Source organism: Aythya fuligula, chromosome 20, assembly GCF_009819795.1.
Source record: "Aythya fuligula isolate bAytFul2 chromosome 20, bAytFul2.pri, whole genome shotgun sequence".
Taxonomy (NCBI): Eukaryota; Metazoa; Chordata; class Aves; order Anseriformes; family Anatidae; genus Aythya; species Aythya fuligula.
This window is the reverse complement of record NC_045578.1, coordinates 1,574,593-1,601,269: the sequence shown is the minus strand read 5'-3', so window position 1 is coordinate 1,601,269 and position 26,677 is coordinate 1,574,593. Positions and strand designations below refer to the sequence as shown.

The following is a 26,677-nucleotide window of genomic DNA, read 5'->3' as shown; positions in this document are numbered from 1 at the left end:
AAAATCATTCACAGTTTTACCCTCTTTACCCTCTCAGGTGAAAGCCCTGTAAATGCGAGCATGGATGACTGACCAACTGCCTTATTTCAACATGTCTGCAAGAACTGTGCCTGACTCCCTTTTCTTTGGGATTGTAGCAGCATCCTGGATCTTAAGGTAGAAACCATGAAAGGTTGCACGTACAGTAAGAACTAAGTTTAAACTCCCAATCCTTTAAAGCAATTTTAGTTTTTTTTCCTTGGCATTATTTTTCCCCTTTTTTAATTATGGCTGGAAGGTGAGAGGGGGTATTCTTGCACCTCGAGAAGGTGCCTTGTATGATCCAATGAGTCAGTGTTCGAGCTTCTAATCCATTTTCATGTCATCCTTCTGAAAAGCAGGGCTGACTGTGGCAAACTGATAAAGCTCTAACGAGAGAGGCTTACTGCAGCTGTTCTGGTAGTAGCTGCCCTCTTGGATGAGAACTTTCAATATTCTGGCACCGAAATGCTGGATTTGAATTCCTGTTTTGGGTATTTAGCATTACAGCAATGTAAACCTGGGAGCGTAGGAGATAGGAGCTGACCACCTCGGTGCTTGATGGAGGATGTTTGGGGAAGGCAGCACGGTCTGCAGCTCGTGGCTAAACGCTGGCGTGGGCTCAGCCTCCATCCGTGTGGGACACAAGCCCAACAGCCAAGCTGAGGCAAGGGACCCCGAGTCGGGCCGGGGGCGCCTGAACCCCCCCCAGCACGGAAACTTTCCGAGCATCCTCTGCGCATCCCAAGCAGCCGGGGCAGGCCGGGGGGGGGCTGTTTTGAGGGGGTAGGGGCACACGGACCCCTCCAGCGCGCCTCGCCGCCAGGCCCGGCCCGGGGCCGCTCCCCCGAGCGTGCGCTGAGAGGGGCGGGGGCCGCTCCGCGACCGCCCCCCGCTCCCCGCTCCCCGCCCCGCCGCGCTGCGGCCGGGAGGCGGCGGCTGCGGCCGGGGAGGGCCCGAGAGAGGGGCCGGGAGGAGCCGTGCGGGAGCGGGGAGGGAGCGGGAGGAGCCGCGAGGGGCCGCCAGGGCCATGCCCCCCCCGCCCCGCACCGCGCCGCCGGCGGAGGCAGGCGCGGCGCTGCCGCAGGGCGCCCTGCGCCGGGCATGAAGTTACGGCGGAGCGGGGCGGGCGGCGCCTCCCCCGGGCGGCCGTAGCCCCGGGGCGGGCTCGGCACCGCCTCGGCAGCCGCCCCGCAGCGCGGTGCCGGTGGCGGAGCCGTGCCGGAGCCGAGCGATGTGCGCGCCGCGGCCGGCACCTGCCGCCCCGCTCCCCTAGCGCCTGCTGGCAGCGCGGCGGCTGGAGGTGCCCCTCGGGAAGTTTGATGGCTTCTTTGCGGAGAGTCAAAGTCCTGCTGGTGTTAAACTTGATCGCGGTGGCCGGCTTCGTCCTCTTCCTGGCCAAGTGCAGACCCATCACGGCCAAGAGCGGCGACTCCTTCCACGACGTCCATCCCCGGGCAGAAGTGGTCAACTTGACAGCCCACGGCATCGGCTCCATCCAGGATGCGGTGCTGAAGAGGCTGTCCCTCCTGGAAGACATAGTCTACAGGCAGCTCAATGGTAGGAGCGCGTCTGCTTTCAATGCCGTTTGGGCACGGGTGGGAGTGTGAGCTGAGGCAGAGGGCGAGCGCGACGATTTTGTGAAGTTTCTGTGCTAGAACCGTGCCTTTTCCCGTGTTATCGTGAACATGGGGCTTCAGCTGACTGAATTGATTTGGTATCCGATTTCCAAGTTCTGTTCGTGTTAAAAGCTCAGAGTACCTTGCACAGGATGGGAGGAAAGCATAATAACATAATGCTGGCTTTCAGGTTTGTAGTACCGGCCAGGAAATTACAGTGTCATGATTTCTACATCAAATGAGAAGGGTGTTCAGTGGCCAAATACAGGGTTGGAGCAGTACGGCTTATATTGATTGAGGGAATGACTTTAACCACTGCCGAGCTGTCCTTTTTGGAAGGATCTTTTAAATGGCTAAAGCACATTGCGTTGTTGGAGTGCCGAAGGTCAGAAAGCAAATTGCTCTTTCTGTAATAAGTTAAGCAAACAATTCATTATTTCCTATGGCTTAGCCTTGACAGCTGCTAATTAAAACCTCAAGTAATGCTTCTCTTCATAGTGTAGCGAAGGGATTTCTATTAAAATCTCACCAGGTTCAGTAGTTGTGAAATGTAGAAAGGGAGTTTCAAAGATGCCGTGTGGGATAGAGAAACATGCTGTAAAGATGTAAGAAATCTAGGTGAGCTATCTAATTAAAACACTGACTGTGGAAGCTAATTTTTTTTAAAACTGTTCCCCGTGGATTCACAACTGGGAATGTGATCTCAATCAAGTCTTCCACTTCTTCCTTTGCATCTCTGTAGCTCTAAACGACTACCAGCTTTTGTATTGCAGAATTAGCAGAGTTAGTGTTTTTGGCAGTGGCAGTGTGATTCCCTCCCTGACTTTTGAATATGAAGCTAATGCATGATTCCGTGCTGCGTTCAGCTGAAAGCTGGCGTGCATCGTGTCTCTGTGCTGGATCGGAGCTATTGCTGCTTGCACTTCAGCACTGAGGATGTGAGGCAGGTGGGGGAATGCAGCGTACCCTTCCTGGTGTCTGATAGTTGTCTTGGTCAGCATCTGTGCTTTGTTGAAGGTGCTGTATGAAAGGAGAAGCACTCAGCAGAGTAGGGAAGTGTTATTTATACTTTTACTTTATGCACTTGCATGCAATGCCTGTCCTGCCCATGAGAACAGCTAGCACCACAAGATGTTGAGGCAGCGTTGTAGGGCGACAAACAAGGTGAAATGAAAGAACGGTAAGGGATAAGGTGGAGAAGTGTGTGTCATGTACAATGAAACTGAAACTCAGTGCTGGTGGATACTGCTCAGGGCAGAAGTTTCCAGGAAGGTTTTGGCACTTTACCTAAAAAGGGGCGATAGCTGCAGTTCAAGATAGGAGACCACATGCTGGGACTGTGGTATCGGACCTATAATCATGATGCCATCTACCATCCCCCAAATTCAGAGGCTAGTGAAATTATAAGCTAGTGCTCTTCTGTGGAGGTAAACAGGGGGGGTCCCTGCTCTGATGTGCTCTGAGGGATGCTTTTGGAGCTAGCTGGTGTGCGAGCACAGCTCTGGATGTGCTGTGTTGGCGGGAGGCTGCTTAGTGCTGCGGAGCAGCCGTGCACCTGGAGAACAGGGGAGGCAGAGAGGTGCCAGATGCGTTGCCCGTATCGCAAAGGTTTTCTTAGGGCAGGCGGGAAGCTGAGCACATAAATGCGATGTCTTGCCTGGCCTCTGCGTACTGGGGTGATTTATGGCATTGCTGATGAGTCTGGCTGAAAAATAGCTCTGGTGTAGCAGTTACATAACTTCGGGCCAAGTATATATTTGGTATGCGTGGTTTTTAGAAAAAGTACTATGTGCTCTGTTCCCCGAGTAATGTCTGTGTTGTGCTTCAGAAAGGCACGGAGTATGATGCAGGGGGGCTGTGTGAACCCCGTCAGCACCCCCAGCTCCGAAAGGATGCAGCCACAGCCAGGTGTGCTGAGACAGTCCGTGGGGTGGAGGATGCGGAGCAGCTGAACCAGCTTCCCCGCCAGGAGTTTGCTGAGCCCCCATCGGAGCTCGGTCTTCTCCTGGGTGCTTGTCGAACAGTTAAAGCTGAAATCCTAGTGTCTGTGTGAAGTGCGCAGATATGAGCTCATTTCATTTTTTCTCTTTTTAGGATAGGAAAGTAGCATGCTGGTGACAAGTGCCAAACAAAGCCCGCCATATGCTCTTCAACAAGTTCTCTACACAACGCGTCCACTGAGAGAATTTGTTCTGGTGCTTGAAGTTGTCTTTAGTTTTCAGTCTGACCTGTGGTTTAGCATGTATGAAATGTTTGAGTATCCTGTAGCATAGCACAGGGGAAGCCTGCAGCTCAGGGAGCGTTGGGAAATGTTTAGCCAAGGAGAGAAACTGAAACACAGTTTGGGTGGAATCAGCTATGGATTTTTGTCTGTGTTATAGGACTTGGCTGGATTTCCGTGCAAGCTGAAGCCATCTTTAAAAAAGTGAATTTTTTTAAAGGCTGCAATTCTGTACAGATCAAATGAGCAATCTGATCATGCCATTGCTGTATTTTTAGGTTTTTGAATCGTGGTATAAAACACATCAGAAAGAACAGATCTCTCTTGTATGGCAACCCTCATTTTATATGTGCGCCTGTTTATTTCTGTAAGTGCTGGCTATAAAAGAAAGCTAAACAACACTATATGCCTCTGGTCTGGTAAAGGAATGATTTTACACAATCATTCCTTTTGAATGATGTTCCTCTGCATTGCCATTCTGGAAACAGCACCAGGACGGATCTTACTCCTCAGAGTAGATGCTCTTTGTGCACAAACAGCTGTCCCAAATGTGACCTGATCTGCTGCCTGCAGTGACATCTCATTTTCCTGGTGATGCATCTTGCTGGTCTTTTAGTGTTTTATGGCTGCAGTTAGGTGGTTTTGTCATTGCACAGCTACGGGACGCTTGTTTCAGATGCTGGAGAAAAAGAACACTGTGGGAATACTGAACTGGGCTGGGGACTGGCGATTAATTGCATCAAATGTTGCCCTTGCTTAGTTTTTGCCGTGGAGTCATTCGTACAGAATCTGTGAGAAGACTTAGACCTGTGCAAATTTGTCTCTTTGCTCTTTTTTTTTTTTTTTTTTTTTTTTTGCCTAAATCTGATTGAAAACTATACACACGCTTTGTTCTTTTAAAAAATTGGTTATTCCTCCTTAGTTCATTGCACAAGTCTTGTGTTTTTTGCCTCTCGATTTTCTGTTGTTTTTTGCTAGTCTCTCATCAGATGGCTCCCACAGTCACAAAGAAGTATGTGGGTGACCTTTGAATAGTCTATTGAAATGGAGGTTTTTGTTTGGGCACGCGCTTATCTCTGAATTCAGAGGATTTTTAATTTCTGTAGTCATTCTTTGGATGGAATTTTCTTGTTGAGCGGATGTTAACAGAAAGCTAATGAAGGTCTGAAAGGAACGTTTGCATTTTATTTTGGGTATTAACCACAACTTGTCTTTTTGATACAAATATGTTTTTTTTAATTATTTATTTTTATTTTTTATTTTTTAATGGTAGCATTTAAATAAGTGTAAATTGTGCTCCATATTACCTCCAACTTCATGGAGATTCACACAAATGAACTTTCAGTTTGGGTCCTTGTTCACAAAGAGAGGATCTCTGTGCCTATGTAAAAGGCAAGCTCGTTAGCTAGGGAGGAGCTGAAATAAAGACTCAGAAGAGTGCAGTCAGTATCTGCTGCAACCGTACGCCCCCTGAGAAGCGATGGGGTAAGGTTCTTTGATTTACCTACCTTGCCCCTCTGGGGCTATTGCTGAATCTCACTAATGACCAGGAAGAATTTGAGAAATGTGTTTGTAGGATACTGAAACCACAAAGGCAGGTCAAACTTCTTAACAAAAAATTGCTGAGTCCTGAGATCAGTGGCATATGTGATGAGTGACGTGATTTGAGGAAAGCTACAGCTTACCTGAAGAGACAGCTTACAAAGATTTTTCTTACTGTGAGATCCCTCTTGATGGGATGCGTTGCATGGCGAGTAGCCGCTCACCTTCTCTCCTGCAAGCAAGAACCATGGGGGAATTGCCCAGCTAGCTTTGTTTGGCTGTTTCTTCTTCCTTGAGCTTTTGCATTTCTCTGCTCTGCTTCCCTTCATCCTCTTGAGGGTGAGCTCGATCCCAGCCTGGGTGTGCAAAAGGGAAATGTTCACAGCAGTGCAGGATGTGTTCACCCTGTGACAGAGAAGATAAGGGTGCTGTGTGCCCTTGGCAACGCCTGCCCAAGGTAGGAGGTGCGTTAGCAGGTTGGGTGTCGCCTGCCAAGATGCTGGTGGGATGGATATGGCCCATAAGCAGTTTCTCTTAAATGTGCAGGTTGCTGGTGTTGCACTGATGAATGTTCATGCCAGGCACAAGGAAAGAGCCTGGATATGATTTTGTGTGTTAGTTGTTTGTTTTTTTTTTTTTTTTTTTTTGTCTTGTCCCTTTCCCTCTGGGTCTGATCCTACACTAAAGTGGGCAGTCCACTTTTCTAAACCCTGCTTGCCAGATGCTCTTGAGGTCAATATAGGAACAGTGCAGTTATTGAGTAGTGCTGCCTGTAGGAGAATGAGAATCGCAGAGGGGAGTACTCCAAATAAACCCGTTTTGCCTGTGGGGAAGCCATCACCCCTGTCTGCCATTGCAAAGCACCCTGAGCAAATACAAGTAAATTAGTTCTGCTGCTCATGGGCTATCTGAGGTAGTTATTTAGCCGCCTCCTTGGTGTGCTGGGGTAAATGTCTGCAAGGCTACTTGGGCCTTTTCAGCAGAGCTCTGGGTCATGGGTTGAAGCCTCCAAGAACTGTGAAGGCAGCGATGTCCCCATCCAGTGCTTTTTGGCTGATGCACAGCAACAGCTAAACCTAGTGAGCAATCAGCTGCCTTGAACTCAGACAGGAATGATGTGGTATCTTTTGGAGGAGAGTGGAAAAAAACAAATTTCAATATCAAAGTTCTTTAATTTGTGCTAAATATTAGTAAGACAGAGAACGCTCTGAAAGGACACTGCTGACTCACCTGAAACCTGTCATTTAAGTTTTACTTTGTAAACTCCCAAGAGATGATGTACAAGATCAGAAGGAATAAAAGGTATTTGCAAATTGCTAAAAAACATCACTGGCATTGCTAGAGTGGCCAGCAATGAAGAAGTGCAGGAGTGGAGCTGGCCAGAAAATGGGTGAGCAGTTTTTTTTGTTGTTGTTTTTCCCTGTGCACTCATGAAGTCCACAAAGTAAACTGCTGCTGTAGCAAATGTTAAAAGTTGAAGAGGAACTTCAAATTCTGTGTCAGTTAAATAAGCCTATGTTCATTTTTTTTAAACAAGCTTGCATCTGTGCTTTTGCACACAGAATTATTTGCACATGCTGAGATATGAACAAGTGCATGCCAGCAGCCTCCGTGCACACAGATTGTGCTCTCGTCTGCTTATCCAATTAGGAAATTAACTTTGTGGGGGTTGCATATGGGCATGGAGGCAGATACTGAAACACAGCCTTTTGCGTGGTCTTACTATCCCTCTTGTGAAGTGGCACTTAATTAACTTAAAACACTTTAGAGATATGTGGATTTACTTCCCATAAGAATAAGATAATGCTTATCTTCTATAACACTTATCATCTTCAGAGTACATTACAAACTTAGCTAACTACCAAGTATAGAAAATTATATATGTAAATAAAGCAGATTAAAAGCTGTTCCATCAGCCGTTTAGTAGTATGTAGTAGTGTTACACCCATAGATTAGCAATATTAAAATTTCCTAACAGGTAGGTAATATATAACTAAAGCATTAAGAAATTCTCTGCAAGAGAATAAGCAGCTGAATGTAAAGAATAGAGAGTAGAGAAATGCTGTTTATAGGCAGAATGGGCCAAGCTTTAATCACGTTAATGAAATCATATCAAAATTGCTCTTCATAGGAGCACAGCCTTGCTGGGCAAAATCCTTTGATATAAGAAATGATGATGTAGAGATAAAGTATACAGTGATATGCTGTGGTGGATGTGAGTGTTGTATTAACTGATGGTTATCACACAGGATCTGATAGACTGTTTTCCCATTCTATTCCACTGCCATGATGTTTTTGAAGTAGAAACTAACTATATCATTTTACATAGCCTTATATAGCAACCTGATAAAAAAATTACAGCTTTAATATCAATTGTATACCTAACAGATTTGGCTGTCATATTCTCCATTGTGAATAATGCAAATTATCCACATTTGGTACTTGCTTTTAAAAGTTATCAGCCTGAAATTGGTAACTGCTGGAGCGTGGTCTGCAGAGAGGGTCTTCAGGCACCTGAGAGCTGCTGCCTGTAAGTTATCCTTATCGGGTCCATGGAAATTGCATCCGATACTGATCAAAGAATGAATAAAACAATAAATACTCTTTGGAGAAATAATAGAGTTAAAAGATGAAGCTTCAGATAGTCACGTAGGAAGCATCTGGAAGCTGAGACGTTAACATGACATTTAGTTTACAACCCAGCTGACTAGGAACTGATAGATAATTTTTGTTTTCGATAGTTGTTTGGCATCATCAACCGAATATTCACTGTCATTGGCAATGAATGAGTAATAAGCCACTAACACGTTTATCATGCAGAGACAACACAGGAATCATGAGATGCAACAGCAATGACTAGAAAATAGTGACAATGTTGGTATTTTATTCTTGCATATTAATTCATGTCTGCCTGACTGGAGAAATGGAACCTTAGCTCGATAATAAATTTTCCTAATGTACGTTAGATTTAGGCTACCAAATGAGTTACGAGAGCTTGCAGGGGTATATTTTTAAGGATACAAAAAAATCCAAAACAAAGCACAAAAAACAGGTGCTGCAATTATTATGTGAATTCCTATATTATTTCCCACCCTCAGTCCCAGTCAGTAGTGAGCTTAGTAAGAGACATTTGGAATTGGATGCACTTGGCAAAACATGGGCATGTAGTGACATTTCAGTGCCCGAAGGCATCCTGCCCGGCTTCCAGCTGCCACTCCAGAAGGGCACGACTCTGCTGTCGGTGGAGTGTCACATCTGCTGGGCTCACGCAGCATCTTGGATACCCCGAGGCCTTTCGAATGGCAGCAGACATTGCTTAGACAACAGTCCCGCGCTTGTGCCTTGGAGATCTTCTGCTTTGATCAGAGAGGACAGACAGACGAAGCTGGCTTTAGGCGTACGCTGCCAATGCTCTTGGATTTTGGGGAGACCTTCTGCTGTGATGTTGGCCACCATTTTCTCTCATCACTTCTCTCCTGGCAAAAGTTGCACATTTCCTGTATGGAAATGCTGCACATAGTATGTGAGGAAAGCTGCTGGTTAGTAAGGCATAGCACAAAAGAGAACAGAAATGAGTGTTCTCAGGTAATTAAAAATGTTTTACTCATTTTGTGATTTATGCCGCTAATCTTTATATAAAACTCAACAATCTGGTCCAGATGTTACGGCGGGCTGGCAGGCTGCTCACTCATAGCTCCTACAGATGTGCTTGGATCCTGGGGTAGGTGAGGACATTCTGCACGTCAAAATATTAAACTTAAAAGGGGGAAGTTTTCTGCAAGATGTTTGCACTGAAGTCTGTAAGCAGCTGTTCAAACTGAACGTGCACAGTATTGACCCTACCAATCAGTCAGCAGCAGCGATTCGACTTCAGTGATGTATCCTAGTGGTACAATATTATTTTCCCTAAACAGTTCTGGGAGTACTAGCAACTGCATTCTAGCCCCCAATCCCCATGGTCAAATTTCTCCAGGAAATTGTCGAATGCTTTTACATTTTATTGCTACAAGCATGGCTAGCTCTGCCTATAAATCTAATAGCTTATCGACCCGCATTCTGACATTCACTGACAGTTATCTAAAAATAATGCGGTAATGATGCAACGAGAGCCCCACGCACCACGCTACGTTAAAGGAGAGTGCTATGCAGAGCCTCGCGCTGCTGACATTGAGCAATTACACGCTGTGCCTCCGATGCAGCCTCGTGGCTTTGATGCTTGCGTTGGTGGGGAGATGCAAAGTTATCTGAAGAAGAAAGACAATTCCCTGGAATCAGGAGTGAGTTGGATAAGATCACAGTGCTTGCCTTTTCCTATTAAAATAACCCTGATTTGTACTTGTCTGCATGTTACAGTGCGAGGAGTACCGGTTCCTAGGGTGCTGCCCTCCCTGGCTTTCACTCGGATGCCCGGTACCCACAGACCGTGAAGCTGTCGGGTATCTGCCGTATCACAGCACTTGTTTGGGCCTGCAGTAGGAAATGCCTGCAGTGTCACGGTAGCTGTAATACAACAGTGATACGATAACTCGTGGTGAATGGATTGTGTAAAATAGGGGTTTTCCTGGGTTGCATAACCCAGGCTGTTCTGTAAGGACGCTGCTCTACCCTGATAGAGAAATGGATGATCTCTCAGAAGCCGGGGCTGTGGCACGCAGAGTAACTCCCCGTGCCTTGTTGTACCTGGTTACCTTGTCGTAGTGCATGCAGTAAAATGACCTGTGTCACGTCAGCATCGCATGCTGAGGAATGGAGGGGGATCCTGAGTCCCTCTTCCCCTTGGCACCCTTGCCTTCTGTGCAAATGGGCATCTCGTGCCCTCCTCCCCGCCTGCAGCTTCTACAGGGTGTGGGTGACAAGGCTGGGTGGGGGCGCAGGAGGGCTGTGTGCCAGCCTGCCCTGCGCTGCCTGCAGGCCCTGCAGCACCCCGGCTCCATCCCCCAGCGTCCGAACGGAGAAGAGTTGGGGAGAAAGCAGCAAAAAACTCGAAGGGTTTTCTTTTTTGCTCATGTCCTCTATGTAGCAGCGGTAGGGTCTTGTTGTGTTTGCAGGCAGAGGGAATCCAAATTGTTTCTCCTCGGCGTGTCTGAGTGCTGCTGAGATACAGAAAGCAGAAAACTGTTACAAGAGAAAAATCAACAGTGGATTAAGGTCCTCAGCCTCGGCTGAGTTATTTTGGATGTTGCTTCAACCTGCAGAGGGAGTGAGCAGGCATGGGAGTTGAGTAAGTTACCTCACTGCTGGGAGACTTCATTTAACCTTTGTTTTATTTTTCATTTGCGCGTGTAGCACTTCAGACAGTGTAACAGCCCTCCATGGTTGTGCGTGTTCTCAGAGCATGAAGATGAAGTAAGAAGGTTAATATTAAGGTGAAACAATTAGAATTCCTTTCTGGGTCTTTGCCCACATTATACTTTAAATTAAATCATAAAAGCAATCGTGTTTGCACCAAATTACTAACTTTTTTTTTTTTTCAAAACCATTACTTGATGGTACTCTCAAAAACACAAAGGAAAAAAAAGTGAAAATCCATTTAATGATAGTTAAAAGTTTGCATATATTCTGTTATTGTGTTTAAAATAACTTTTGTTGACCTTTAGCCTTTTTAGTGGAGCGTGCTGGAACGCTGAATGCTTTAAATAGGTCGGAACATAAAAACCCTATTCTGCTAGATTTTATTTCATTTTTTCATATTTGTGCTGACAAGACAATAACAGTAATAACCAATACACTTTTCTAGACCTGCAGTCAGGGCTGGGGCCATGTTGTGCTTTGCCCTTCGTAAGTGTAAACCGAATGCCATAATGCGAAATTTCAGTTCCCTTGAAGTTGTTACTCGTATAATTAGAAGGGACTGGTTTCACCATTAAGGGCACCAGGCATTCAGGAGAAGAGATGTACGTCTCAGTTTTGCCTCCAACTTTGTGTGATGCTGGACAAATCTCTTCGAATAACATGAGAAAAAATCTGCGAGGCAGGGGTTCAAGTTCTCTTATATATTGCTGAGCGCATGCCTCAAGGACAGAACAAGATGAAGAGTTTATATGTGGGAAATGGGATGAGAACAAAGAAAAATTGACCGATGTTGTGGTGGTTTTTAAATGCTCGCAATCGGCATTAAAGAGGTCGGAACAGAAAACATGAGAGAACAGAAGAGGCATTTGCCTTGCTTCCTATTCCTTCCCATAACAAATGACTGGAATTTAGCCTTGATTAAGGGGTTACCACTTGAGTGCATTAAGACCTCATTCAGTGGCTGGTTCACATCCCATATATTCAGTGCTATAAACCAGTGAGAAACAGGCCGTTCCCAAAGTGCTTATCATTCAGCAAGACAAATCATGCAATGGAATGAGGCAGAAGATGGGGGAGAATTAGACCTAATGTTGTGTTAATTCTCTCTGTTTTTTGGGTTTTGGTTTTTGGACTCCCAGCCCGAGGATCTCCATGGGCTTCGAGGACTGGGGAGGAGGGCAGGCAGCAGCGCCCATCTGACGGCTTCCTCAGGTTTCTGCCCCCAGGAGGCTGTCACAGAGGCCTCGGTCCAGAAGGATGAAACTGTCCACTGGGCATCATCCCCTAAAGGGATGCGTGGTGGCATCCCGGTTGTCAGAAGGTGTGGGGTATGGGATGCTGGTGATGGGGCCAGTGCTCATCAGGTAAGGCTGCTTTCATTGACCGTATGCAATGCCCAAGGGGGGGACAGCTGTTTTTAAGCCCTGGAGGCGGAGGTCAGAAACAAAACTGCAAATGACATGAATGCTTAAAGGACTGGGGGAGGGTGAGGTGCTTCCTCTGACGCGAAGGGGTCGGTTCAAACACAGTGTGGTTTGGTTAGTGCTTGTGGTAGGAAGGGGCAGTGTGACAGTGTAGTTGTTCAGCTGATTTGTGGGCACGTGGAGAGCTTTTGTATGGAAATCTGCCCCTGTCCAGAGTGCTTGGAAGGTGGTTACTGGCCCTTCACAATGTCGTACATGAAAGGTGTTACTGGGGTCAGGTCATATTGACTTCAGTTGTCTTTGGATCAAGCGCTGAATCAATAAGCAACTTTCTGAGGGAGTTCAGTGTCTGTTCTGCACAGACATTAAAGGGGGATAGACAGTAACATGGGACTTTACACTTTCATCAGTCTTTTCTCAGGATGTTGCTCAACTTTCCAGTACTAATTAACGCTGTGTTCCTTGTACACATTTCCTCCCTACTGATGCTGCCTGTTTGATCCAACATCAGACCTTGCAAATTAGAACCAGCTGCCAGGCTGCAAGGAGGAAAGAGGCAATGAATGGCAAGGAATGGAACTGTGACATCACATCCCAGCTTGAGGCATGCGGCATAATCTGTGGGTTTTGTGCAGCTGTATGGAAAGTCCTGAAATTCCTCTGAATGTCCAGCTCCAATTATAATTACTGGAACTGGATATCCAGAAATACCTGGCTCCAATTATAATTAGTGGAACCAGATGCCCAGAGAAAGTCCTTCACTCCAAAGCCGCAGACTCAAGTGTAAGCATCTCTGTTAGCATCTTATTATGAGGCTGCCCAACCTTTCCCATACTGAAAAATTGCTTTTGTTTGTTAATTGTTTTTCCAATTAGGCTGAAGTGGTCAGATATTGTCAAGCTCCTGTTTATCTTTAATCTCAGCAAACTGGCACAGATGTTTCTGGAGATGATGTATGAAGAAAACGCATGCCATTGTTCTCGTGGAGGGACAGGAGGGACAAACGTCGTGCAAAGGGAAGAGGAGCAGATGGGCTGAACTGGCAGCCGTGAGAAATGGGGCTGAGAAGCCAGGGGAGCGGAGAAGGGGGGAGATCCGGAGGCTGACATGGGTCGGTGACGCAGAAATTGGTGGGGAGGAGGAGAGGAGGCATAAGACGAAGTGTCCAGGCAGGGAACAGCACCTGCCTGTGTGAGGATGCCAGGGGCATCTCTGTTTTTTACAGCAGTGTTTGGATGCAGCACGGTTGCTTGGGGCTTTGTTACAAGTTGGGGAAAAATGGTGATTTGAAAAAAAAAAAAAAAAAAAAAAGGTCTTATTTTCAACTAGATATCTCCTCTAAATTAAGTATAACTAAAAAGATAGGTTCCTTCCAGAAACATTAATACTAAATGTATTTTTGCAGGTTTCATGATTAAAGTGTTAGCATGGTAGAGTGTTCAGGAGATGTGTGGATATGAAGCCTGGGCAGGTATTATTAGCCATGTAAAGCAAAACAATACAGTCACTGTGGAGAAATTATGGGTTTTGTGCTGAAGCACATTTTTAACCTTTGTTTTTACTACTCTAAAAATGAAGCAGTTTGTTTCTTAATGTAGGCTTAATGCTCAAAGTGTATGCAGGCTGGATTTTCACGTCTGAATGTATGAAATGCTGGGCTATTAAAATCTGTTTTAACGATCTCTTTTCCCATAACTCCTAATATTTGCCATTTACTAATTATGATGTGCCTAAGTGTTTCTCATTTGTAGTACGTATTTTAAATACTGCAGCTGTCCTAGTTCCCAGCTAACTGCTGGTGATTTTTTTTTTAATTGAGTAGTATTGGCGATTTTTGCAGGTTGGCATTAAGTGTTCACCTTATACTGTTATTCCTTAGAAAGTTTGTGATATAAAGGTCCCCGGTGGAAGCAGACATAGTTGGACTTGGCAGTGGAGCAGCAGTGCTGGAGAGCACATAGATTTTCAGTGAGTATTGGTTTATGTCTTAAACTCATGCTGAGTCAGTGAGGGCATACCCAGGGGCGGTTGGAGTGAAGCAGTTCTGGATTTGGGATTTCCTGTTCTATTTATCTTTATTATTATTTTTTTTAATAGCTCTTAGGATTTTCCAACAAATTTGTAACAGGTGAAACGTGATGTGGAAGGTAGCAGCCAGAGCAGCAGCTTTGCAAGCTCCCCAAGCTGCCCATGGACACAAAAAAGGCAGGGTTTTCCTCATGGTCTGCATCAAGGGCCAGCGTGATTGGGGCTAAAGGTAGCAGGCAAACTAGTTACTGATTTACCAATATTACTGAGGACGTTGACCTTAAATTCTGATGGACCTCTCTGCAAAACAAGGAGCTAAGAATGCAGGGAAAATGGAAAGTGATAGTAATAAAAAAATAAAATAAATAAATAAATTAAAAAAAAAAGAAAAAGAAAAATAGGAAGCAGGGACCATACATGAAGGACAAGGGGGAAATATGCAATTCAGAACAATTTAGATATTCTGCAAGCAAGAAAAGCCCATTAGCTCAGCTGTCTGTCCTCCTTGCATTTCATTTTACCTGAATTTTACCTGTTTTTCCTTAATCCCATTTCTCGATCACCTTCACCAGAGGCAACTCCAGCTGTGATTTGACAGCTGCTACTGTCTTCTTCAGCGTGTGCTGCCAAAAATCCCAGCTGATTCTAGGGCTTAAGGCACAGTGCTGTCTATTTTCCGTATTTCTTCCTATTATAAAATGATATATTAATATTAATAATGCCCTTTCTAAATTCAAAAAACTCCAGGCCTTTTGCAATTATGTGGGTTTTTTTGAATGCCAGTCGTTGGGAGGTGCGTCCTGGCAGCAAGCACGGCAGCATGAGCATGCCCCAGAATAGAGGCAGTGCTTTGGGGCTGGGTGGGCAGGACTCACATTTGGAACCGATCCGTTAAAGTTTTAAGGAAGCTTGAATACAGGTGAAAGCTTTAGGTATAATCTGGATTTTTAGGATAGGCTGAATCTAAACCCTAACCATGGATGTCCTTATGGATGCGTGTGTGTCTGAGCTGTGCTGTTCAGACCTAGCTTTACATGCAAGGAGAGCTGGTCAGGCATTTTTCTGTGAAACAGATTTCAATGAAAAACGTCATTTCTCAAAACGGAGACTTTTCGAAGGGAATTGTACAGGTCCAGCCTTGAAATTCTGGTCAAAGAGCAGGAAGTCTCTTCCACAGCAACCAGTTAATGAGACCTGGGTTCTTGGTACCAGGTAGTAAATTCAGTTTTGTTCAGAAACATGCAATAAGTGGATCCAGGAATGCTTTTGGTTCATCCAGACCCTGTAAGGGTGGTATGTGGGATCGCCCTTCTCTTGCGCTTTGTTTTTTTTGGGGGAGGAAAGCCATACACACGTTTTGGAGGGGATCACTGCACACCATGGTCCTAGCAGCCAGGGACCTCAGTGCCACGGCGTACCTGGAGCCCTCCTGCCCCTGCTGCGGGCTTGTCCCAGTCCCTACCCTTGGGGAAAGGAGAGCTGAAAGCTGTCCCCAGCTGGGTCCCTTCGCATACCTTAGCCTATCTCTGCAGGAGACAAAACCGGCCCCTTCTGTGTTCTGTATGGGTGCACTGTGGGATGAGGCTATAGGAATCCCTGCAGCTGGTTAAGGATGTGCAGGAGGGAGGAGGGCTGCCCTGTGCCTGCTCGGCTGGAGGAGGAAGGCAGAGAGGAGCTGCACCAGGCGGGGTGTGTGTGTGGGACTGGGGGCAGCACTAACAAGGTGTAAAGAGGTGGCTCCCACCAGCAGAATTTCTCTGCTTGAGCTCATCTTAAAAATCAAAGTCTAGGCAAGTAATTAGAGCTCTATTATCATTGCATGTTGTTACGGCGTGTTTCCAAGGAGTTGATCTGCAATGGATTTGTCAAGTTTGTTTCCTTCTGTCTGCTGTCCAGGCTGTGTTTTCAGTAGGCTCCCATGTGTCCATCTGACGGTCTGCCTGCAGGGTTGAGGTTCAGCACGTGAAGTTGAGTCCAGACTGTCGCTAGCCCATGCTGCTCCTCCGGGACGCACAAATGTGTCCCTCAGGAGACAGGAAGCTGTTAATAGGAGTTGGATAGTGAAATGATGAGCTGCGTCCAGCCTTTGGGTTTATGTAGGGACTTGCACGATTTCCCTGATGGGAGACATCTTTTGCCTTATTTAGTTGGAACAGAAATATAAATATATATTTATACTTAGACCTACATACCTGTTGTGCTTGTCAGTTCTCCTGTTTTTTCACTTCACATCCAGTGAAATAATTGCATCTGATTTAAAAGAAAATAGGTGTGTGATGTGCTGTAGGGCCTTCTCATGCTGAATGTTACCAACCAGCCATAGCTCCTTCTGCACATGTTGGCAGTCCTCACGTGGCTGCTCAGCTTATTTCTTGCTTCCTAGCCATCGGCTCCCTTTCTGCTGCATTGAAGGCAAAATGCTGCTTCTGTTAGAGGCAGCATCTGACCTATAACTTCTTGCTCTCTCTTTCTTCCAAAAGGTTTTCTTTAAAAAAACAACAACAACAACCAACCAACCAAATAAACAAAAAAACATGAAGCACACACACACACAAAACAGCAACAAAAACCACAACATTTTTATTTTTTGCTTGCTCCGTCCTTTTTTCAAGCCTCCATGCTGAGTCTTGGCTTAAAACCTTGAGCTGAAACTCAAGAAGTTGAAATAAAGCTGATCTAGGAGTCTTCTGGCTGGATCAATGGAGCAAAAGAACAGGCTGAAGTTGCACAATTGTAAGTTAGAGCCTCGTGGAACGTGCTGTGTCAGGATCTTGTACCATGTGATTATCTTCAGAGGTGCACAAAGGCAAATGCTTTTCCAGTCTTAGGAAATTCCTTTATTCGTGAATTTTAAAACGCTGTTTTTTCTTTTTTAAATGCTGATATGGACATTCAAGTAATAATGAATTTCTTGTGGTTCATTTTCTTTAACTCATTTTTTTGATGTTATTAGATAAGTCCTTTTAGTATTTGCCTTCTGTGAGCACTGGAATTTCTTTTCATGCCTTTTGAGTTGCCCTTTCTGCAATTCGCATACTCAGTTGCTGGGAGCTTCCTGAAAGGAGCTGAGTGGCAGCAGCGGGGTGGGATTGCAGGACCTGGGGTGCCCTGAGGGAGCTCAGCTCCCCCCCTGGAGGTTCCTTGAGTGTTTAATGCAGATGAATTTAGAGGGTGCTGCTTGGTTCAATCACCACCACCATTTTCTGTGTATCTGTATAAGGACAGCTCAAACTGCTGGTTTTAAACCCTGTAAGCCTGTCTGGGTCATGAATTTGTCTGACAAGTGGATCCTGCCCAGTTCCCTCCATATGGGTGAGCTGGGAAAAGCCCGAGGAACCCCCTCTCATCATCACAGGTGCACACTGCATTGCTCCCAGGGGCTTTGGCAGGGTCAGGAGCAGGCTTGTCTTAGGTGCTTCGTTACTTGGCAATACGGATTGAAGGCTGGATGCTGAGATTAAAGAAATGAAAAGATAAGGTCTGATTTTCAAGCCAAAATCGGTATGAGCTGGGCTTCTCTCACATCAGTCCCTAGAGCATTCAGTCTAATTGGAGAGATTTTTTTCCCCTTGCTATGTCACTAAGGCCCTTTGTATTTCATGTGCGTTATGTTATGTCAGAGACTTGGATCTTCAGCTATGTACCAAATGCAGAACTAACTGTGTGGTAGATACCTGGCAAGCTTTCATTCATTTGTCACATTTCAGGGTTTTTCGACAAATAAATACGGTTTCATATTTATACCCATGCCAGGAATAAATCAAATTAGTTTGAAATTAGCTTTTGCTCTTACAATGGTTTGCACATTTCTAATACTAAGGAGATAAGGAAAGAAGAACAAACCTGCTTTGAAGACCAGCTGATTTCCATAGCAGGCAGAGTGACCTACTTAACAGGAGAGGGAGAGCGAGCTGAGTCAAAAATGGACTGCTTATTTATTTATATAATTTTAAAGTATCTGCGTCAGTGCTCCTCTGGCCGAGTCCTCTCCTGGCGCTCACCTGACAGAGCTGAAGAACTTGGAGCCGAAGAAATGTCATTTGTCCTTCAAGAGTTCTCTTTGTGTTAAAAGACTCGTGGTGCTGCCTGGGCAGAGCTGTGCAGCTCAGTGCAGAGGCACTTGGTAGCTGACAGGATTCAGATAGGGCTTTGGGGGAATGTGAATCAGTTTAACATTTGTAGGAAATCTATTCCATTGCTTCGCTTAAATGAGAAGGAGCAGCATGCCTTGCATTGGGGCTTTTATCCCGTGCTCTTTAAAACCACGCTTATTTGGGAATGTCCTTGTGGAGAGCTGCCAAGCGGCGCAGCAGATCTGGAGATCCCCCAGTAGATGGGCTGGAACAACAGATGGGTCGGGAGATGCATTAGCTTCTATTTTTACCCACTCCTTGTTGGTAGCCAGGAGAGGCATGAAGTTGTATGTATATATGTGCCATCAGATAAACAGAGAATACACAACTTGTGGCTTTTTATCTTAAAAGAGAGCTCCCTCTTTTCTCAGTCTGATTCAGAGCCGGTTCTGTCTTAGGAGGAGGTCTGGCTGCTCTGCGATGCATGTCTGGAAGGTTAGGGGCTGCTCGTGGGGCTGCAATAAGCAGTGTGAGCGTGCACAGCTGTAGCTCATTGCCCTGGCTCTAGTATGGGCATTCCTTTGGTGTAAAGTCAGCATAACGTGCACCCAGCCCAGAGTGACCGTGACTTGTATACCAGACAATGAAATGCATGAATTTCTGTGGGAAAAGGTGATTAGTCAGTACCAGGGATCTTATAACTAGCTGGAGAACCAACACTTATATTGGTTGCTGGAGGCTGTTGGCTGTGTCCTGCTCTCAGTATTTATTTACCCCACTGCAACCAGGCTGCCTTTATGGCTGTGCCAGCACCCACAGGTACTGGCTTGTGTTCTACAAGTTGTGTTTTGCATTGCTACACCTGCTGACAGTAGGCTCATTTGGCTCTTCCTGGTTCCATACTGAAAATGGAACGGCTTGGGTTGGGAGGGGCCTTACAGACCATCCAGTTCCCCAGCCACAGGTAGGAACACCTCCTGCTAGATCAGGTTGCCTAAGGCCCCATCCAGCCTGGCCTTGAGCACTTCAGGGATGGGGCATCCACAACCTGTGTGGGCAACTTCATTGTATCCAATCTAATCAATCTAATTGTATCCAATCTAATCCTACCCTTTTTCAGTTTTACTCATAACTTGATTTGCAGAGCCTGTGGAATTGTTCACGTATCTGGGACCTGAGTTGGGTACATCTCATGGATTACAAGAAACAGTGATGATCTGAGCTTTAAATGCTGCTAAATTGATTGATACTCTGCTCTTGCATTTAAAGGAACGAGATGTTCTGGTATGCAGAATGGGGAGGACAGATTGTTGGTCTGAGCTTGTGATTGAGACAGTCTTGACAGAGCTGTAGCAATAAAAATTTGTTCATTTATTCAGAGAAGATACTTTAAAGTTTTCTTTGCTAACCCTGCGTAGTGGTAATATTTTATAAGAGCAATGTGTGCTTTGTCTTTGGCTGAAATATCTTCTTCCTTTTTCCCAACACTGGAGTTCAGTGAGCTGAAAACTTCCCTGCCCTGTGGGCAGTTGCATTTCACTGGGGCCATATGTTGAGTTTGCAAAGCTCATTGGGAACTCAGCAGGATCTCTGAACCAAGTTAAAAATTAAGAACTGACGAGTAGGTGAGAAAAGACTGCTCGCAGCCACCTCAGGGTGTTCATGCTCCCATATCAGCTTTGCTCTACACAATTACTGTGCCCTGTTTCTTTTTTAATAGCACTTCTATTTCTGTGAGTCAAAACTCAGCTCCTTCTAAATTCCACTATTCACTAAGAACAGCAAATCTGAGAAGACTAGAGGAAGTCTTGTGGCCTGCTTTAAATGTTTTATATGTTTTAAGTTTCATGTAAATGAAAAAAGTGTATTGACCTGCCGCAGAGAAGAAAGCATTTCAAATCAAACTAACAGAGCAATGGAGAGAGCAACTACTCTGCCTAAAACACCGCCTGGTTGGCTGTTCCTCAGCCTGTCCCCGAGCTGCACTACGCAGGGGCTTCTTCGTGCTTTTCATTCTGTGAGAAGCAGACTCTGGAATTCATGATATGAAGAAGAACATTTGTCAAGACTCGTGAATCAAACGCTTTATTCCAGTGGGAACCCTTTGCAAGGAACAGCTAGGTTCTGTGGGAAGGGCAAAGTGACCTGCAAGCAGCTCAGCTGGCGGTGCAGCTGGGAAGGGGCTGTGGCAGCAGCAGGAGGTGAGCAGCAGAGCCACGCATTCAGTGGCAGCAGGGGCTCGTCCCCCTTTGCAGTCCTGTGTTTGCAGGAGACCGTCATTTCCAGGCTTGGCCAAGCTGAGGGACCACCTTCCCCAGGAACAAAGGAGTTCTTCCTGTTAGCTTTTAGCAAATCATAAACTTGCTAACTGATAACGTCTGAGACGCTCCCTGCTTCTGGTGTGGCGCAGTGTGTACCTTGCTTTCTGTGTATCTTGCTTTTCCTTTTTACCTACTTTTTTACCTAGATTTAGCACTACATCTGGCACATCCGCTCAGATCATCTGCCTTGTTTCCAGGGTTCTAGTTATTTAAATTCTCTATACAATAAGCATTTTATTTTAATCTTTGCTCCCCCACTGCTCTGTATTTCTAGATTTACTGTACTCCATTTCTGAACTGGAATTGACTAGAGCTGCAGCTAATATTCTGCATGTGAGAGTAAGGTCTATAATAAGGAGAGATGATTTGGCCAGACATTGGCAAAATGGCATCAAGTGTTTGTAGTATGGTTAAGTATAATTCCCATGATTGACGTTTAAATTGTGGACCACTGTCCTCAGATAGACAGTTTTTCATGCCCTTGATTGAATGGTTCTTATTTTTCAAAGTCCTTCTCTTCTCACTGTCCTTCCTGCAGTGCCTTGGTGCTGCAGAAGGCAAGACTGGAGGATTCCTTTGGTCTCCCAGATTTTTGGGTTGCTTCACAGTAGAGTCTCGGTGTGTCAGAAAAGGAGGTAAGGTGCTTAAAGCTGAACACAAAATGACATGGATCATTTAAAGCTGCTTGTGGAACTTCTGACCATTAATTTTGTTAGTGTGAGAATCTAAGTTCTTAGGAGCAAATATTATCCACCCCCGAGGATGTGTCTTGCCTGTGTAGGTGGGGTTGCAGATGGATTTTATCCCTTTTCTCTGAATGTGCAAATTGTGGAAGTTTTGGAATTCTCTCTGAGCAGAATTTGGCAAGTCTGTGCTCGTTCCAGCCGCCGCTCTGCAGCTATTCCTCTTGCGCAGTGATCCTTGCAACTCAGTCTTTTCCAGTCTTGCTTGATGGACTCTCTTGTTTAATTTCAGAAACCAGTAAGGCTTTGATATATATACGTTTTTGGTAGCACTTGTACTTAATGTGTATGTCGATATGATGCACTTCAGATTTGTGTGTGCCGATGCTGCAGAGTATAAACTGCCCAAACTGAAACGTAAAACATAAGACGTTTTACAGCATAATTGTGTCACTAAAACAAGTTGCGTCTATGGTAAGAATGTAATGATTCCTCTCAGAACGATTTATTTTAATATAATATAAAAAAAAAAAACAAACACACACAACATTTAATAAGCTGAACTGTTGCAGAAATAATAAGGCAATGCTTTCTTAGCCATATAGCCATTTGTTTAAATACTAAAACAGGTTAATTTTAAATTAAAAAAAATATTTTCACAAGGTGCTTTATGTAATTCTGAAATGCCAACTAATTCCATGCATAGCCCTGTGTGGCCAGTTAGAGAGAGGCGTAGATTGGCGATTGATGTGACAGGGCTCAGGGCCACATTCAGCATCTGTCTGTCCTTAGCAGCACAGGTACCAGTACTGACATCAGCCAAATGCGTGGCCTCGAACCCGCAGGACTTAGGGCCTCAGGGTGCTCATGTCCAGGTGCAGGTTGCCCTTCTGAGCCCTGCTGGGGGGAAGCTGAGCCCTGCGCCACGTCCTTCACCCCACTTCGGTCAGGCATGGGCAGGGCTGAGCACAGACCACAGAATCACAGAATTTCTAGGTTGGAAGAGACCTCAAGATCATCGAGTCCAACCTCTGACCTAACGCTAGCAGTCCCCACTAAACCATATCCCTAAGCTCTACATCTAAACGTCTTTTGAAGACTTCCAGGGATGGTGACTCCACCACTTCCCTGGGCAGCCTGTTCCAATGCCTCACAACCCTTTCAGTGAAGAAGTTCTTCCTAACATCTAACCTAAAACTCCCCTGGCTCAACTTAAGCCCATTCCCCCTCGTCCTGTCACCAGGCACGTGGGAGAACAGGCCAACCCCCACCTCGCTACAGCCTCCCTTGAGGTACCTATAGAGAGCGATAAGGTTGCCCCTGAGCCTCCTCTTCTCCAGGGTTTTTTTTTTTTTTTTTAAGCAATAGGATTTTATTCCGTTGGTATCTAAACAAAAACCTGAGGTACAGTACAGAAGTGTGGTATGGCTAAAAAAAACAAAAAACAAACCAACCTCCAAATTGTATTTTGATTTGTTGATGTTGGTTAAATAACCAGGTTTGAGATTACCGTAAAGCAAAATACATATGCATTCAACTACTCCTTTCATCTTCAGGAAAACATGGAGACTTTGACGTACCCACATAAAGCATGTTATTTTCGGGAGGATCTAAGCACCACTTCACTACTGCCAGGACGTCACCTCCTGTTGGTAACTCCACCAGCCCTCCCCCCCACTTGAATGGCCAGAACACTCGTCCCCGTGCACAGAAGGGTTCAGGCATCGGCACTGTGACAGCCTGCCTCCTCCTGCTCCTACTCAAGTGCGGGAAGTCTGACCCCAGCATATGCGATTAAATCTGATCCCTAAACCAGAAGGCAGGGTACAACTTTTACAGCACCAAGGAGTAGCACAAGGCACGGTACTTTGCTCTGATATTCACCTTTAATTTAAGGGAATGTCAGTTAAGGCTGATTATCAACACATTGTAGCCTCCCAGCATTGGCTATAGAGTGCTCATAAAATTGGATAACTTTTTCCCAAGTTCACATCCTGTTTAGGTAAAACCAGTTCTTATCTGAGTCAAGAAACATTGCAAATCAGGTATTAGTGATCACTTCCTGCTGCTGGACTGCTCACTCCTGCATCACTGCTCATTCTGCTGCCCCTCTGTAACGGCAGACACTCCTCCTTGGCCCTTGTTGACATCGCTGATGCATGCCCACAGTCCATCTCCTGATTCTTTCCATAGTGTGACTTTATTGTCTCCTCCGGACACTGCAAGAATATTTGCAGTAATGGACCAACTCACATGCCAGTGCCACCCTGAGCTGCAGGAGGATTAATGGTCACGGCTGCAGCTGTAACATGTTGGTCACAGGCCGTGGCTTGTTTTCATCTGCTCGCAAATCTGGTCTGACCCTTACAGTGCTGTTGGAGCCAGCAGGAGAATATATTGGGGAAGGAGGATGCGTGCTGCCTCCCAGCCCTGCAGGGGAGCCTCGTACCTCCTGCACGCCCAGCAGTAACACAGCCGGTGGGCAGCACTGTGCTTGCGCCGTGTGAAACGTTTGCAGGCAAGAGATCGTTGCCCTAGTGGTGTCCGCACTGCCCGAGGAAGGAGTTGAAGAACTCATTCATGTTTGGCACTGAAAATGGTCATGAAAGACCAAACATTGTCCAAATAAAGCAGTTACCAAAATGGGATGTTTAGTACTCATCACGTGGAGATGTGAGAAGTGGCTCGTGTACGTCAGGATTCATTCTGGGAAAGGCTGGTCTGAAGGCAGGACTTGCAGATCAGTGCAGAGTTTGCCAACTGGAAGGTATCCTAAAAGGGAATCTAAAATCAAAGCTGTTTTATTGTTTGTTGTTACATATCTGTCTTCAAACAACTGATAAATGAAGTCTGAAGTCTTGGATTTTAGTGCGGTACCCTCTTGCCTTTAGCTGAAGGCAATTTGTTCTGGGTAATGGCTTCAGCTGGCTGGCAAACCATTTCCAAGGTCTTTCAGGTCCCTCATCCGGCAGTGACCAACTCTCACAGTGCCCAGAACATTAATCTGAAGTCAAAGGTACCAAAGACATTATGGGACACTGTGAGTTGGTTTCATTTCACAGCTGAAAGCTGAGGCATTGGGGAGATGTCTCCTAGGGCTGTGATTTAATCTGTAATACAGCTATAATACACAGATGTGGGAAGAATAAATCTCCCCACATCATGACACTTGCTTGGGGTCAGCAGACTGCTTCTTTCTCACCGTCTTTTAATGCAGTTGTTTTGTTCCTGGTGAGGTTATGAAATACAAGGATTATGCTTTATGTTTTGAAACCTAAGCGCGTCCATTATCAGTTGCTCCATGTGGCCAGCAGTGGACAGACTGTGCTGAAGCCTGGTGGTAAATGCCCCAGAGTTTCTGTCCTCAGTATTTGGTAGCTGGCAAAGTTCAGCTCCAGGGAGGGAGAGTGCAAAGACAGTTGAGTAATGATGATGACAGTGTCCTTTTTGAGACATGTTTGTCCATGCCATAGGATAAAGACATTCCTATGGGCACAGTGATCCAAATAATAACAGCGGAGCTCTTGGATCCAGTTGTGAGCGATTGAACAGATGGGCCCTTGTGTGCAAACAGAGCGTTTTATGCGTTCGCTGGCACAGCAGCCACTGAGTCTGTTGTAGGAGTGGAGCTTCAGTAATGCCAGACCCTGTAAAAGCCCTGAAAAGCATGTTTTCTCGAGAAAATTAATTAACTAGTTGTTTTTTTTTTCTTTCAAATACATGTAGACTTACAACTTGTGCTGTTACATGTAGAGGTTCTGCATCACTGAGCCTTATGATTTCTTCCCTCTTGCTCCTGTGATGCTCCTGTGGCTGCCTGGTGCTGAAGAGCAATGAAACCACCTTGCTGGTGCCCGTTGGATGCCCACCTCCGGCCTCCCCTGCCTGCAAGAACGTGCACTGCTTTCCTCGTGTGCATGCTAACGAAACATAGCAGCTTTCTGGAGCCATGGAGCGGATAAATAAATGCAAAATGACTAAAATACCTTATCTTGGAGTTTAAAAAGGATGGGTGCAACCGCTTTAAAAGGGTTTGTGAGTGGCTGCTGGCAACCTCAGAGCAAGGCTGTATCATGTGAACTAACGCTGTGCCAGCTGGTGCTGCTGGACAGGGCATAGCATCTGTACCACTGGAAGAGGGAGAAGGACATTTGTAAGGGTCCCATTTGTATCCCCAGGATACATTTAAAAGGGACATCTGTATCCCCAGCAAAATGGGGTTGGAGAGAACTTGTCTCTTAGGTGCGAGACGAGGGTGCAGGTTTGGATTTTGAAGGCAGAGGAACTTACTGTGTTGTATTTGTGCTCTTAAAGCCTTCTAGACCGTGCACTTCGTGCTGCTTGATGGGTCCTTGCTCATGTGCCTTTCCGAAGAGATCGTGCGGCTGGTGTTACTACATGATCTGAGAGCCAGAAGAGGTGGCTAACAATTCAGTTCGTCCTGTTCAGACATGCAAATAAAGGGGCAAATACTTCAAGCAGCTCATTGCAATTTAGCTTTCCTGAAGGGTTAAGAAACTCAGAATGCTGCAATATATAGACCTTGAAGAAGAAAGGAAGTAGAGTATCTGGGATGCAGCAGCGCCCAAAATTCTCTCTGGCTTTGGAGGCAAAGTGATGAGGAGGGGTTTTGTTGTTTAGCTTTGTTTTTAGCACCCCCAGCTTGTGGCACAGCACTGCTGGTAACAGGAATACAGCAGTGGCGGTGCAGCAGAGGTGGGATTTGACTCAGTGGAACACCCTGGAACCAATGCTATCTCCCTGTTAAAAACAAAACAAAAATCCACCCTGCAGTTAACGACAAATGCCCATTCTGTATGAAATTACATGTAGAAACCTGTAAGAAAGAAAGAAAACCTGTGCTTAGGGTCTGTGAAATCAGGCCTTTATGTTTTTGAGTATCCTTAGTACCTGTTTTCCAAGTGATGCTCGATAGTTGCTTTCACTTGCTGAAATTTGTGGTCTGGCTGTAGCATACCTGAGAGCTTTCAGTCTGTACTAAGCCTGTGATAAGCAGCTTCCTTTTGGCAAGAGGTCTCTGCATTCCTCCCACTGCTCTCTCTTTACGGCTTAATTTCTTCTGCTTTGCCACAATTTGATTTTATTTTACGGCTTGCAGCATGAGGTCCCTGAATCATTTGCGTCTGTTAAACAAACATCTATTTCTGGGATTGATGTTTTAATTTAATAAAACACCTTCTAATGGGGGTCAGCTGCAGCTGTGAATTTGTAATGAGCACTTGTTGGAAGCCCTGTCAGATGGCAGCGTGTAGCAGAGTGCATGCAAGGGTGTTTGTTCCAAGCCCCCGCAGGTGGGTGATTTGTTGGAGGGGCTTCCCGTGGCTCCCGTTCCTCACTGTGCTGCTTGTGTTGGATCAGCCGCTCGCACTAGTGCTGCCTGAGCCACCTTTCATGCAATCCCGGAGCCATACAGGACCAACATCTGTACAAAGAAA

The 26,677-nt window shown here is 45.7% G+C and overlaps 1 protein-coding gene across 1 annotated transcript in view; it reads left to right on the top strand.

Annotated features, from left to right (window-relative positions):
• The first annotated feature begins 1,210 nt into the window (after nt 1–1,210).
• GALNT17 (polypeptide N-acetylgalactosaminyltransferase 17) overlaps nt 1,211–26,677 on the top strand; it is a 212,301-nt gene continuing 186,834 nt past the window's right edge. The window contains exon 1 of the mRNA XM_032200736.1: nt 1,211–1,578. Within this exon, the coding sequence (XP_032056627.1) occupies nt 1,341–1,578 (238 nt within the window). The 5' untranslated portion in view covers nt 1,211–1,340. The remainder of the gene's footprint in view (nt 1,579–26,677) is intronic.